This window comes from Topomyia yanbarensis, chromosome 3, assembly GCF_030247195.1.
Source record: "Topomyia yanbarensis strain Yona2022 chromosome 3, ASM3024719v1, whole genome shotgun sequence".
In the NCBI taxonomy this organism is placed as follows: domain Eukaryota; kingdom Metazoa; phylum Arthropoda; class Insecta; order Diptera; family Culicidae; genus Topomyia; species Topomyia yanbarensis.
The window spans coordinates 324452242-324468864 of record NC_080672.1 but is presented as its reverse complement, the minus strand read 5'-3'; the positions used below and the strand labels follow the sequence as shown (position 1 = coordinate 324468864).

Genomic DNA, 16623 nt, shown 5'->3' with positions numbered 1-16623 from the left:
GCCTGTGCCGTAATGTGCCACGATGTGCCATGGTGTGCAGCAAAACAAAAAAAAACGGGTTGCTGTAATCATTTAGGCTGTGAACCATGTGGTGATTTTTTTAACCGACAGTTCGAAAGTTATTTTCTCTTGAATGATAAAATTTAACCGAGGGAGCGAACCATTTCAAAAGTTGACATTTGGATAGTTATGTAGAATTGACAGCTGCGATGACCAAAAGTTGGTAGAGGTGGGAAAATTTGTCGATATTTTAACCCTAGAACGTTGTACTGGGGTACTCATGTACCCCACGCCTTCTTTGGAGCTCTGTGAAGGCGAGAATTCGGCATTTACCGACCTGGTACCCTAACTATAATTCAATTTAGAGTTCCTAGTAAGAGTGGGAAAAGGTGGTATAGCCAGTTTTCTTATAGCCTTCGTGGAAGCAGGCGTCAAAGTTGGCGTGGGGTACATTTGTACCCCAGTGTACGGTTGCCGGTAGCGTTTCGTCAGGTTTCGTGCTGTAAGTGAAAATGTGACTTGTGACAATACCAGTTTAAATACTGGTTGTTTTACTACGTTAGTAACAATTAGTATCATAAAATCGTTTTCAATCATTTATTCAATTAATTTAATTTAATTTTGAAGTAGAAAAAAAATCGTTCTTATTTTTGCTGATTTTTATTGGTTATTTTTTATAGAGTTATTTATTTTTTCAAAACAATGGCTCGCAAGTATAATTTGCGCACAGTAACTGCTGTAATAGTAACGTTGCGTGTTACCAATGTATTACTGGTTAGAAACATTTTTTTCATTTTAATTTCCACCCCATTTCGTGGTATTCTCCAAAACCCGATTGTTAAACTTTTACTCTTCCAAATAAAAGTCAAACCCGCGATTTTTTTCACTTTTTTGCTTAAACAAATTTCTGTATCATTGATTCAATAAATTCCGTACTTTCACTTACACAGCTGTATCTGCAATTAAAAAATCTTATTACATTAAGTCGTAGCCTCGAAACGTAAACATCCACATCATGAAATAATCCAAACAAATATTGACACAACATGTTATCGATTCCATCTTTATCCCTTCATTTTGTATTGAAATATATTGACTACCTCAATTAGGTACAGAAAATGTTTTCACTTTTTTATTCTGCACCATGGGTAACTCTTTAACTATCGAGCTGTCAAATTTAACTATCGCTCTGTCAATTTTAATCATGCTCCAAAGCAGGGTTATTTTGCAAATAACTTTCGAAGTGTCAGATTTTAACCAAAAGTTAAAAATTTCGCCAAATGGTTGACAACCTTAGCTCTCGCGTGTTTTTGGTGAACGGCCAATAAGCACCCTAGTAACAATTGTGGTTTACCGGTTACCGGAGGAGTGGATGGAAGGTGTCGTGTGTCCTATCTACAAAAAGAGCGACAAACTGGATTTCTGTAATTACCGAGCAATCACCCTGCTGAACGCCGTCTACAAGGTACTCTCCCAAATACTATGCCGTCGACTATCACCAATTGCAAGAGAGTTCGTGGGGCAGTACCAGGCGGGTTTCATGAGCGAACGATCTACCACGGACCAGGTACTCGCTCTTCGTCAAGTACTGCAGAAATGCCGCGAGTACAATGTGCCCACACATCATTTGTTCATCGACTTCAAAGCCGCATACGACACTATCGATCGAGATCAGCTATGGCAGATTATGCACGAGTACGGATTCTCGGACAAACTGACGCGATTAGTGAAGGCGACGATGGATCGGGTGATGTGCGTAGTACGTGTCTCAGGGACGCTCTCGATTCCCTTCGAATTACGCAGAGGGTTACGGCAAGGTGATGGTCTCTCGTGTCTGTTATTCAACATCGCGCTGGAAGGTGTAAGAAGAGCAGGGATCGACACGAGTGGTACGATTTTCACAAAGTCCGTTCAGCTACTTGGCTTCGCCAAGTTTCGTGCAATAATTCGTTGATATTATTGCACGAAACTTTAAGAAGATGGAGGAAGCCTACATCAGACTGAAAAGAGAAGCCAAGCGCGTCGGACTTGCCATCAACACGTCGAAGACAAAGTACATGATAGGAAGAGGTTCACGAGAAGAGAATGAGAACCGCCCGCTTCGAGTTTGCATCGGTGGCGACGAAATCGAGGTGGTTGAAGAGTTTGTGTACTTGGGCTTACTGGTGACCGCCTACAATGATACCAGCAGAGAGATTCGTAGACGCATCGTGGCAGGAAATCGTGCTTTCTTTGGCCTCCGCAAGACACTTCAGTCGAACAGAGTTCGCCGTCGTACGAAGTTGACCATCTACAAGACGCTGATTAGACCGGTAGTTCTCTACGGGCACGAGACCTGGACCATGCTCGTGGAGGACCAACGCGCACTTGGTGTCTTCGAACGGAAAGTGCTGCGTACCATCTACGGTGGAGTGCAGATGGAAGACGGCACATGGAGACGGCGAATGAACCATGAGTTGTATCAGCTGTTGGGGGAGCCGCCCATCTGTCATACCGCGAAAATCGGATGACTACGGTGGGCCGGGCACGTAGCCAGAATGTCGGACAATAGCCCGGTGAAAACGGTTCTCGATTGCAATCCGACCGGTACAAGAAGACGTGGCGTGCAGCGAGCACGATGGATCGACCAGGTGGAAGACGATTTGCGGACCCTTCGCAGACTGCGTGGCTGGCGACGCGCGGCCATGGACCGAGTGGAATGGAGGAATCTTTTGTATACGGCACAGGCCACTTCGGCCTAAATCTGTTAATAAAATAAAATAAAAACAATTGAGGTTTTAAGGTAGTTTTATAGCCACTCATAAAACTTAGAATGCACTTGTAGCATGCTATAAAACTCCAATTGTTACTTGGGCATGCTGTCAAAATTCATTTTGAGAGAAAATTCCGGACAAACCGTAACCCGCCCAAAATGGATGTTAGTATTTTATGAATCAGAAAGGTTTTCTCTATCGTTTGCTGCTATAATTAATAATCGGCGATTAATGGTATGTCCAGAATTCACACTCAAAGTGAATTTTGACAGCATGCTTATTGGCTTTTTGCCTTTCTCATATAGAAAGGTTATGCAATCACTCTGAAAAACATCAACCTAATCCCGGCCCGGAGGGCCGAGTATCATATCCCATTCGACTCAGTTCGTCGAGATCGGAAAAAGTCTGTATGTGTGTGTATGTATGTATGTGTGTATGTGTGTGTATGTGTGTGTGTATGTATGTGCGTATGTGTCAAATAATGTCACTCATTTTGCTCAGAGATGGCTGGACCGATTTGCCCAAACTTAGTCTCAAATGAAAGGTGCAACCTTCCCATCGGCTGCTATTGAATTTTGGATCGATCGGAATTCTGGTTCCGGAATTACGGGTTTCAGAGTGCGGCCACACAGAAATTTCTCATATAAACTATAGGAAAAATTAAAAACCTGTTTTAATCCACCTAGCGGTGCAATTGTGCCTTTCTCATTTCTCTAAACTATGGCACGGAGGCTTTTTATGTTCAACATAATCGTGGAAATGTCCATTACATTCTTAGTACACTTTGCACTTATACACAATGGCATGCCAGCCACGAACTTGATGAGCTACCTGTCGACGGTGAAACACTTGAAACAAAAAAATATCATACTCCATTAGCCTAATCAGCATTAGATCAATGTTATCTGCTTGCTAACTCATTTTGTCATGCGGGGGTGGGTATGTGAAGAGGGCGAAAGTCCCATGAACGCACGACTCCCCAGCTTAAATTGGTATGCTTTGTGATATAGTGGTGGTTTAAAGATGATGGGGTTGAAAGGGAGGGGTATGAGGGCTGGATGGGGTGGTGGTCTGAGGGGTGATTTAAGGAGATTTTTGAAGGAGGGGCGCGAACAGTAGATGGGGGTGTAACCCCTCTCCGTAAACCATCAACTACGCCCCTGTTAAAATCCAGAAACCTTATGCGAGTCGAAAAAAATTAGGTTGACGTTTTTCAGAGTGACTGCATAACCTTTCTATATGAGAAAGGCAAAAATGTGCCAAAATCCAAAAAAGTGAATCGTCGTCAAATTTTTTTTCGAGTTTGCATCAAATCTCGACGTTTCATGCACCTTGAACACATTTAGCATCAAAAATAAAAATTCTATTTTTAATTTTTCCTATAGTTTATATGAGAAATTTCTGTGTGGCCGCACTCTGAAACCCGTAATTCCGGAACCAGAATTCCGATCGATCCAAAATTCAATAGCAGCCGATGGGAAGGTTGCACCTTTCATTTGAGACTAAGTTTGGGCAAATCGGTCCAGCCATCTCTGAGAAAAATGAGTGACATTATTTGACACATACGCACATACATACACACACACATACACACACATACACGCACATACAGACTTTTTCCGATCTCGACGAACTGAGTCGAATGGGATATGACACTCGGCCCTCCGGGCCGGGATTAGGTTGACGTTTTTCAGAGTGATTGCATAACCTTTCTATATGAGAAAGGCAAAAAAAGAATTTTTATTTTTGATGCTAAATGTGTTCAAGGTGCATGAAACGTCGAGATTTGATGCAAACTCGAAAAAAAAATTGACTACGATTCACTTTTTTGTATTTTGGCACATTTTTGCCTTTCTCATATAGAAAGGTTATGCAATCACTCTGAAAAACGTCAACCTAATTTTTTTCGACTCGCATAAGGTTTCTGGATTTTAACAGGTGCGTAGTTGATGGTTTACGGAGAGGGGTTACACCCCCCCCCCCTCTACTGTTCGCGCCCCTCCTTTAAAAATCTCCTTAAATCACCCCTCAGACCACCACCCCATCCAGCCCTCATACCCCTCCCTTTCAACCCCATCATCTTTAGACCACCACTATATCACAAAGCATACCAATTTAAGCTGGGGAGTCGTGCGTTCATGGGACTTTCGCCCTCTTCACATACCCACCCCCGCATGACAAAATGAGTTAGCAAGCAGATAACATTGATCTAATGCTGATTAGGCTAATGGAGTATGATATTTTTTTGTTTCAAGTGTTTCACCGTCGACAGGTAGCTCATCAAGTTCGTGGCTGGCATGCCATTGTGTATAAGTGCAAAGTGTACTAAGAATGTAATGGACATTTCCACGATTATGTTGAACATAAAAAGCCTCCGTGCCATAGTTTAGAGAAATGAGAAAGGCACAATTGCACCGCTAGGTGGATTAAAACAGGTTTTCAAGAAACACGCGAGAGTTGTACTTTGTTGACTCTTTTCAAGTTTACAGAAGTATGCCTCAATGTGCCACACATGTTATAACGAGTGAAATAATTGTGTATTACTGTGAATCGTATTCTTATATCGTGGTTTCGTAGCTAATCGTCGCTGTTGTGCTATCTTATGACAAGCGCCATTTTGCACATTTCGAGAAAAACGATTTTTAAAGTTTGAGATTGAATATCTTAAAACTTATTAATGGTATAAACAATCCAAAGAAGACAATTGATGGTTCTATCTATTCTGTATTAATCTCTCAAATATTACGAAGATCGGTTGACTATGTTGCGAGTTTTTACTATAAATGTAAACAAAAGTCGCACTCACACGTGTCATAGGTGTGCATTGATGGCAAAATTTGTATGGCGTGTCATAATATCGCATGGAAAATTTTTCATAGAAAAAAATCACCAATTATGAACTTTTATTCATATCTATGGCTTAATTTGGTCTATAAACAATCTGTTAGATGCATCTTGAAGGAAATGAGTCAGGGAATCTAGAAAAATTAGTTATTTTCGGTTACAGTGTTGCCAAACATGCTATATTTCCAATTTAAAACTTAAACTGCTTTTTTCACACAATGCGTGTATTTTTGTTTTGAAAATTATTATACCATTGTGTATCTCGGATAGTTTTGAACATAAAAACATCTTATACATCAAGATATCTTGAGCCAATCCCCATACACAGTTAATTGAAGTAAAAAATTGAAAATTTCTCAGCACGTTTCTCGCTATATCTCAGTAAGCAAGTAGAATGTCAAAATTCTGAAAACGCCACTTTGTAGAGATTTTTTAGCCAAGTGATGTGGCATATCTAACTAAGTTTACCCCAAAATGGCGTTTGTCATAAGATAGCACAACAGCGACGTAATATGGTGTGTAAGGCATTTTGTACTAAGCGACTCGCCCCTTTCGAAAACCTCTATAATCGAAATAAAAAAAACTCTTTTCTTCCCTGTAGATAGGGTTCGTCGCGGTTGCGGTAATTACCGCAACCGCGCGGCATTTACCGCACCCGCACCGCAAAAACTGCGGTGCAGTGAGACACTTTTTCCCGCGGATGCGGTGCGGGAAATGAACTTTTACCACGCGGTATTACCGCAACCGCACTTCAAAAAATAATTGATAAAGTCTGCAGTCTGCTTTAAAAAGTGAATTAAAACTATGACTTTTACCATTTGAGAAGGGCGCAACTAGATTTATTTTCTGAACGAACGCTTAGCAATGTTATTATTAGGAACATATCTCTATCAGAACGTTCGAGTTTTATTTATTACCCTACAATACAGAAACATGATAAACATTTACTTGCTCTAATTTCCATAGACTTGACAATGATTTGAAAAGAAATCCGAATATAATCTCTTTTCGACTTATAGCTACTTGATTTTTTTCATTTTGGTCATTCAAATATGATAAAACATACTGTTACTAAGAAATAAAATCTATAAGCTGTGTCCAATATAATTTGGCATCATTATTTTTACGACATATTTTGAAAACTATTTATTTTATACTTCAAAGAAAAAATTTAGAAACTAACCTTTTCAAATACATAAAACGCAAAATCCAATCATTGAAAAACAATTGAATTTACTGTCAAATCCAATTACCAAATGCATCATTTCTCCTGATTCCTCTTGGCAATTGTGGAATTATGGAATTCTCAACTGTGAATTTTGATTAATTTGGAGAACTTAGAGATGAACTAATGATACTACGACTTAAAAACAATCCAAAGAATGTAATTATCATCATCAAACCAAACGAATTTGGAAGAATTTTTTTTCACGTGCGTCCATTGTTCGTCCAACTGGGAATATTTTCTACCAAATTAATAAATAATTTTGAAAGTAAAGCTTTCGAAGTTAGTGTAGGGCATTGCGATTTTTTGTGTTTCTCAAAGTCTTCCTTCATATTGTGACAAGTATCAAAGTTAGCCCATATGCCAAATTTTGCATAGTTTGGACAGTTTTTGCCTTAATTAAAAATTTATCTCGAAACTTTAACGTAGGGGCTACGTATTTTTACATATTTTTGTATATAAAGTTTGAAATAAATCGGTTAAGTAGTTCTACAAAAAGCTTCGTCACCGAGTCGTTTATCGATATTTTTGCATGGAAAAATTACAGCATGTTATTGAAATGATACACTATAATGTACAAAAGTTTTGATCAGTTCGCTTCACGCAAAGTTTAAAAAAAATCGAGAAAAAGTGTTTTTTTCACGTTAAAACCCTTACCCCTCTTAATAAAACTTGCAAAGTTGAGTATTTTCATAAATGTTATATTCTGAGGAGTCCGTCAAAGATAATTTTCGTGTAAATAAGAATAACATTTTACTATATATGGCTATACAAAACAAATGAATAATTTTTCAGCACAATTTTTAAAATACATGATGCAATGCGGTTGCGGTAAGCGGTGCAGTTTTATTATTTTTTTGCGGTTGCGGTGCGGACTATCCATTTACCGCCCATATCCGCACCGCGACGAACCCTACCTGTAGATAAGCAGTGTACTGAATTAATTTTAGGTGAAATCGTTTTACAGCTCCAGTCGGTCGCCTAAATGTAGATGATAATGCAACTATCGGAAAGTTAACAGCTAGCACATATGACCAAGTTTAAAAAAGTTGCGGCGTGCCCCAAGCTTCAAAATTAGCCGCAACGCTAACTTGAATCGTTTTATCTCCACTGTTCCCTAAAAGATCCTAAAAATTATAACACCCGTGGATTACGCTAAGTTTGTAGATATGTTTAGATGCCACAAGATTGCAACATCGCTCAAAAAGTGCTTATAGTTTTCGTGTATACATATATGTATTATATTTATGTATTATAAGTTCCCCATACAAATGCTGACAATCAGAGGGCAGTTACGTCTTTTAGAAAACTTTTACACCAAGAAATATCTAGTGTGTATATCCGTACACTTATGACGATCTCTAAAGCTGCAAATAAGATTGCTATCGAGGGTGAAAATACATAATGAAGCAATGAGCCAATTTGCTCCTCAAACATCAGAAGGATCTTCAACCGATTTAGCCACACCCTACGAACAACACATTGAATGACATGCTAAGCTCCAAAACACTCCACCTACCTTGATAGTCTTAATGAGATTCCTATTGAAATTCTCGAAAATCTTCGCACCATCCCGCTCCCGGCTGCTTGTTCTGCTCCACAAGCTATTGGTGCTACCAACAGCATGGTACAAGCCACTACCTCTCCCACCGCCCGCAATTTTACTCAGTCCGTTGGTGGTTTCCGCTCCGCCAGCACCAGACTTCGGTGTTTGCAAAGTGTGGCTTCCACTCATCTGATCCGTATCCTTGATGATATACGATGGCGAATCGCTAGCGTACTTGTTTCCAATCGCCGCAGAGGCCACCGAATTTTGAATCTTACTTTTCGACACGTCCAACTGTTTCTTACCCTGGCCGCCGAGCGGGTGCTTTCCGGTGCTACTCCCGGTGGACATGGTATTGCTCTTTGCCAACCCTAGGACGGAGGATGAGGCCGGTGGATCCGAGTTTGGTGACGTGCTGTTATAGGCATTAGTTCTATCGCTTAACCGATGGTGACCAAGAATCGGATTAACCATCAAATCGTCTTTTTTGGTGGGCTGAAGGGGCACTGGTCCACTGCTGCACCCGTTGGGCGATGTTTTATCCGGTGTCGTGAGGAAATCCGAAACGCTACTTTTAGTTTCCGATATGACACTGTCGCTGGACTTGATAAGCTTCATAATGTACGGACTATTGTTATGGGACGGCGAGTTGAGATTATTGTTGCACCTTAAGCAAAGCGAATTATGAGTCTCCCCTTTGATGACGGTCTGTGTACCAACACTATAGTACTTTTGTCCATCCCCGAGCAGATCGGCCAGAATCAGCGCACCACTGGTCAAGGACGTACTCCTGGTACAGATGCATGTGTCGCAGTGTTTCACCGGGGAGTTTAGCAAAGCTTCACTGGATTTCAGTTCATCTTCGAGAAACTTTGCCATCACCGAGGGAGACACGACATTGTGATCGCCGCGAGTGCCTCTACCGGAACCGAGCAAGCTGTCGCTGCTGTTTATATTACCCAGCGACAGGGTGTCCTGCTGCGATTGAAGTTTTCCAACAAGTCCTGGTAGTCCTCCTCCTCCTCCTCCTCCAACACCTCCACCATCCTTAGTCGGCGACTGGTTGGCATCTGTTGGCATTCATTAGATGGAGTGACATCGGAGAAAATGTGATTCCGAATAGCGTGTGGTAGGACCATGTTGTTTTAACCACAGAAACATGTTTTTGAATAGTGGGAAAATGAGAAGAGGAAAAAGATCGATTAGATTAATATCATAATTGTGATTCGGTGTTTTGTGTTAGGATTGAGTAAGCGAGTAGTCTTTTTGCATGCTGAATAATTAGTTGCTGAACGTGCATTGCTTAGTAGTTAAAGTGAATTTGGTTGCTGAAATGACATTTTTGTGTTATTCGAAATACATACCTATAATATTAACACCATTGCTATGGGAAATATTCTGATTTCAATGTTACGTAAGTTACGTGACTCTTGCGTTATAAAATGAAATTCTGTTTCGATATTACTTCTGTGTACTGTGTACTGTGTACAGTAGAAATATAAATCTAAAGGACGATCAAAAAATTAATTAATCTAGTTTTTGAGTAATGTAATGGGCACTGAAATTTTTTAACACTCGGTACGGTATTTTCAAATCGCTCTATCTCAGCAGTCGCTTGACCAATTTGGAATTTTTGGTATCAATGGATTTTTTGGACTCTTAAAATTACTTTGAAATAGTTTGAATTCAATAAACTATAAAATCTCCCCAAAATCACGTATTTTACCGAACATTTCTTTATTTTCCATTGTAACTTTAATTTTTCACAATGAATATCGCATTTAATTATATCAAAATGTTCGCATTTATGTGTTAGACGTGTTTTCAGAACATTATTCATAGTTTTAAAATCACTGAACTACAATATCTTCACAAAATCACATATTCCATAGATCATTTTTTTATTTTCCATTGAAACATGAAATTTTCACAATGAATATCGCATTTTATGATGCTAAAATATTTGCATTTACGAAATAGACAAGTTTTTGGAACATTGTTTATAGTTTTAAATTCAATGAACTACAATATCTTCACAAAATCGCGTATTTTACAGAACATTTGTTAATTTTCCATTGTAACTTTAAATTTTCACAATGAATATCGCATTTTATAACGCTAAAATATTGGCATTTACGAAATAGACAAGTTTCAAGAACATTGTTTATGGTTTTTAATTCAATGAACTACAATATCTTCACAAAATCACGTATTTTACAGAACGTTTCTTTATTTTCCATTGTAACTCGAAATTTCCACATTGGATATGTCATTTTATGATGCTAAAATATTCTCATGTATTAAGTAGACAAGTTTCGAGAACATTGTTCATAGGTTTTAATTCAATGAACTACAATATCACGTATCTTACCGAACATTTCTTTATTTTCCATTGTAACTTTAAATTTTCACAATGAATATCTCATTTCATTATATCAAAATGTTCGCATTTATGTGTTAGACGTGTTTTCAGAAACTTGTCTACTTAATACATGAGAATATTTTAGCATCATAAAATGCGATATTCATTGTGAAAATTTAAAGTTACAATGGAAAATAAAGAAATGTTCGGTAAGATACGTGATTTTGTGAAGATATTGTACTTCATTGAATTAAAAACTATAAACAATGTTCTTGAAACTTGTCTATTTCGTAAATGCCAATATTTTAGCGTTATAATATGCGATATTCATTGTGAAAATTTAAAGTTACAAAGGAAAATAAACAAAGGTCCCTTAAAATACGTGATTTTCTGAAGATTTTGTAGTTCATTGAATTAAAAACTATAAACAATGTTCTAGAAACTTGTCTATTTCGTAAATGCGAATATTTTAGCAACATAAAACATCATTGTGAAAATTTCAAGTTACAATGGAAAATAAAGAAATGTTCTGTAAAATACGTGATTTTGTGGAGATATTGTTATACATTTTGAATTTAAAACAGAAAATAACGTTCTAGAAACCTTTCTGTTTCGTAAATGAGAATATTTTAGTATCATAAAATGCGACATTCATTTTAAAAATTTCATGTTACAATGGAAAATAAAGAAATGTTCTATGGAATACGTGATTTTGTGAAGATATTGTAGTTCAGTGATTTTAAAACTATGAATAATGTTCTGAAAACACGTCTAACACATAAATACGAACATTTTGATATAATGAAATGAGATATTCATTGTGAAAATTTAAAGTTACAATGGAAAATAAAGAAATGTTCGGTAAGATATGTGATTTTGTGAAGATATTGTAGTTCATTGAATTAAAAACTATGAACAATGCTCTTGAAAATTGTCACTCACATATATACGAACATTTTGATAGTATAATATATGCGGGTCATCTCTATGAAATTTGAAATATTTGCGAAAATTGTCATTTTTTGTATTGTATGCAATTTTGTGAAGATATTGTAGTTCCTTTCATAAGAAGTTATGAACAATCTACTTGGTTACTTGCATCAATCCAAAGAATTTAACGTAATAATATGCGTAGGTCATCGTGCTAGATTTTAAGTTCTTCACAAATATTGGAAATTTCCATTTTTTTGTAGTACTTGCTCCGACTTTTATTGTCGTAAAAAGATCAGTTGTGGTCAAATCTAAATTCAAACTACACCAAATTCTTTTTTTGCACGGGGGATGCGTTCCGTGCAAAAAAAACCGTGTAAAAAAAATCCGTGTTATTTCGAGAAACCGTGTAAAAAAAATCCGTGCTATTTCGAGAAACCGTGCAAAAAAAATCCGTGCTATTTCGAGAAACCGTGCAAAAAAAATCCGTGTTATTGTGAGAAATCGTGCAAAAAAATCCGTGCTATTTTGAGAAACCGTGCAAAAAAAATCCGTGTTATTTTGAAAAACTGTGCAAAAAAAATCCGCGTTATTTTGAGAAACCGTGTAAAAAAAATCCGTGCTATTTTGAGAAACCGTGTAAAAAAATCTGAATTTTTTTTTTAATTAACAGCTATTTTCTTATGGTATTTAACAATGAATACTGTTGGACATTTTAAATGCACAAGGGGGCTGTCAATGTGCCCAGTAGAAGTTTTTTAATTTTTCGAGGAGGTTTACATTTTTTAGAAAAATGTAAGTTTTTTTATTCGTTAAAAGAAGTTATTGTCCTTCGAAAAGAAATAGTTAAAATGGTAAAATGTTTCAACTATTTAGAGTTTGTTAACTTTTTGTAGATTACACTGTGCTACAGTGATTTTAAACTTTTAAAATGAACTAGTATAACAAATGCGATACAAAGTAATGTACACACGAAAATTTGAAGCAAAAAAACATTTTTTGGGACCTTTGCCACAACAAAATTAGCTACGTTGTCATTTTCAGCCGATTTTCGGTTTTGTAACATTTTTTGAACGAAGAAAACTAGACCTTTCGAACAGTATGCGGTCATATACAGTTTGGTAAGAAACATTGTTCGATTCTGGGACAACAATATCAAAATTGTATTTTTTTGCGATTTTTTCATGTAAATGGTTATTTTCTCATTAAAAGAATTTTCATGAAAAGTAAAAAAATCATTTTGATGCAAAGACTCTTGCGCAATTGAAATGTCAGAAATTGTCAATTTTCAGCGGCCTATTGATTGGCTTTTACTTAATTAAATACTCTTTCCTGGAAAGAGGCAGCATTTGCCATTTTGCAATGTTGACATTTGCCATTTTGCAATGTTTGATTAAAAATTCTTTCCTGAAAAGTTGAAAAATTTGTTATTTTCCACTTAGCGAATCTAGTTTTTTTAACGACTGCAACCTATGCCATGGTGGATATCGGTCCGTCCCGCGAGGCAAACTTTTCAAAATCGTACGAAATTGCGACTATCTGCCAATTAAACACCGATCTTCAGGAGGACGATAAAGTTTTGTGCATGTGTGTCTCAAAAAGTGTGATGTCCTCTAATTTGTCTACTTCTAAAAAATATTCTCCTGCCAGTGCGTTTGAGTCGTCTATATCTATACTAAACCAATTTAGAATTAGAACCGCCTTTGTTTCTATTCTTTTCTTTCGTCTCCTAGGTCTGAAGCGGATCAATCGACTATTAATAAATATGATAAAAGATGCCAGCAGTATTGGCCCTTATTCGCAAATACTTTATTCACTACAACTGTGCTATATTTCTTCTCGATCTTATAACAGAATTTGAAAATCTCTGTTCTAAATAGTCGATATTGGTAGTTGTTATGATGTACAATACATTAGGAAAATATGCTAGAGTAGTGACAATATTTTTCAGTTCCACAGATCTCCCTTTATTGGATACTTCAGAGTTATTCGCATCTGCTCTCGGAGACCACCAATCCTCCAAACACATTTCAACCACTGAGCATTCAACTCGAGCATATCACACCGAGGAAGCAATTTGTTATTTCCAAGAACCAAAGCTCGAGTAAAACAATCAACATTCTCGTAGGTGCCAGTCCTGCATATCTTCTTGGAACCAGCTAACATATCCAAGCTCGACAGCTAGCTGAAGTCACATATATTTCCACCCAAGCGAAGTGATCAATCACTTGTAAGTAGGACACTCATCCACAAACCAGTCATGAACATATCCGTACCAACGAGAATGGATCATACCAGACGAAGGCCACAGGTCCAGCACCAACTTGTCCCATCTCAGTAAAAAAATAGACTTGTGCCTGTTCCTAACTCTTTGAAAGCTCTATTTAATCAGAGATCACTGATTGGTTGATAAAAAGAAACATCAGTCGTTATCTACTCAGACCAAACAATACGTATTGCGTATCCCTGCATATTAAAATCTCCGCTATCAGTTTCTAGCTTATCAAACTGAACAAGCAAAATTAATATACATTGTGTAGTGGCACTACCCGGGGGAACTTGGCCAAATACCAATTGCTCCATTGCCAATGCGATGTGATATATGAACCGGAATATTATTTGATGATATCTAAAAAGCATACAATCCTATACAAACCATAGCCCAACATTATTGATTTTCAACTACCATAACTTGAATTTTGATTAACAACTCTTTTCCTAAAATTGAAAAATACGCGATTTTTACACATTGGCAGATCATCCCCATTTGTATTGCAAATATCCAATGCCATTTATTTTCAGCTGCCGTTACTAAATGCCTATTAAAAAAAATATTTTTTTTGCACGGTTTCTCGAAATAACACGATTTTTTTTTGCACGGTTTCTCAAAATAACACGGATTTTTTTTACACGGTTTCTCGAAATAACACGAATTTTTTTTACACGGTTTCTTGAAATAACACGGATTTTTTTTGCACGGTTTCTCGAAATAACACGGATTTTTTTTACACGGATTCTCGAAATAGCACGGATTTTTTTTACACGGTTTTTTTTCCACGGGATGATCAAATCATTAAACTGGTATATCGAAATAGGTATTTTATACATAAAAATCGTGTTATTTTGCTAAACCGTGCAAAAAAAGTCGTGCAAAAAAAAATCCGTGCAAAAAAAGTGCGTGCAAAAACAGAATCCGGTGTATTAAAGTAATCCAAGGAGTCCAAAAAATCCATTGATACCAAAATTGTCCAAATTGGTCAAGCGACTGCTGAGATATAGCGATTTGAAAATTCCGTACCGACTTTTTTGAGCCCTGGTTGTTCGTGTAAGTAAAACTGGCATGGTTGGAGGAGTGTTAATAGATTCATCAAAAAATCACGATTTTGAGAAATGAATAATTTTCGAAAATGATGACCAAGTTCCTGAATAATATTTCTGGAATTCATGAAACTGTTTTTGTTTCGAAAAGCTAAAACACTGAACTGAAAGGTAATAATATATTTTCTCAGTTAAATTTTTCTGGCTTTCGCATGAAAAGAAAAAAAAGTGCCATACTTTTTCAATTAGAGTAGTATTAGTGAAAAAATAAATATATCGATGTTTAATAACCCAAACACACTAAAATAAGAAAAGAGAAGTTTTTTAACATGATACGAATTATGTAGCTTTCCAGACTAACAAACTGAATTACCATCATTTCAGATGATGTTAACTACAGAGTTTTTCGAGAAACGTGAGCATGAGCATGAGCATGAGCATGATGACCGTACAATTCGTAGTCGCTACTCCGTGATTGACCAGAACAAGCGAAATTGCACAGAGGATCAACGAATGGAGCCTGGGAGTAGCTATCCACCCTCAATGTGCAAGTTTCGAGAATTCTATGCTTTGGAATGCCAATAACGGTACCGGCCACATCCTTACAGTCATCGGGGAAGGATAGGAATGTTAGTGTGACAAACGTTGTTATGGAGACCGTGTATACCTCAGCATCTCCACGTTTGCCCGGGAAGGAGTTTTTGTTAGTGTGATAGGCTAAAAATTACACAAATCTGGATTCACCTTGAAGTGATACGATCTGTGCAACTCTCGGAATTGTTATCATATGTTTATTGCTCTGGGCAGCCGGCTGCCGAGAATTTGTGATAGATTTATCGTTTGTTCAGTTACTTCGGAAATTCTTAGCTTGTAAAAAAAGCTGAAACATGTGAGGGCATCACTCAATGGAAAATTTTCTCACCTTTCCAATAGATCTAAAAGATTTAAAATACAAAGTTTAGTTTTTGAGTTAGAGATATTTTAAGACAAATAAGGTTATAACACAAATAGTTCAGTAATTTTGAAACGGTTGAGGTTTGATGATATGTGTAGAATGATTTTTCTCTCCAAATATGAAGTCAAGTACCCTTCGTGAGGTTCTTAACCATGAACCAAACATCCTGTATCAGCGCTCGACTGTCACGAAGCTGATGAGCTACGTGTAGGGGCTGAAACACTTGCAACAAAAAAGTAGAATAGTTATTTAGCTCAATCAGCGTTAGTTAAATTTTGTCTTCATACTAATTAACTTTTATATGCGGGGGTGAGGGTGTAAGGTATAATGGTGAATGAGTGGGGGTGGGCGGGTGAGAGAGAATGTGAGGGGAATATATGTAATTGCCAACATTTCTCCCTAGCTTATTTTGGTAAACGGGGTGAGTATGTGAGAAAGGAGTTGAAAGGGGTCGGAGAGGGGTAGTGTTAGAAGGGAGGGGATGACGAAATTAGCTTGTAATGTGAGTGGGAGGGCGCAACCCTCATCCGGACCACCTAGTTACACCCCTACTTAAGTATCAGAAAATGCATCTTAGTTCAAAGCAATTTTAGATTTTTAGAGAAAGACGAAAAAATATATAGGAATATCACGTGTGATCGGATTCTTTTCTAGATAACTTTGATTCAAATGAAATTCTGTAGCAATCAT

At 37.3% G+C, this 16623-nt stretch overlaps 1 protein-coding gene across 2 annotated transcripts in view; it reads right to left on the bottom strand.

Annotated features, from left to right (window-relative positions):
* Positions 1 to 16623, bottom strand: part of LOC131690776 (tight junction-associated protein 1) — a 151020-nt gene that overhangs the window by 38405 nt on the left and 95992 nt on the right. For both annotated transcript variants that reach the window (XM_058976776.1, XM_058976777.1), the window contains exon 5: positions 8342 to 9438. In XM_058976776.1, the coding sequence (XP_058832759.1) occupies positions 8342 to 9438 (1097 nt within the window). The remainder of the gene's footprint in view (positions 1 to 8341; positions 9439 to 16623) is intronic.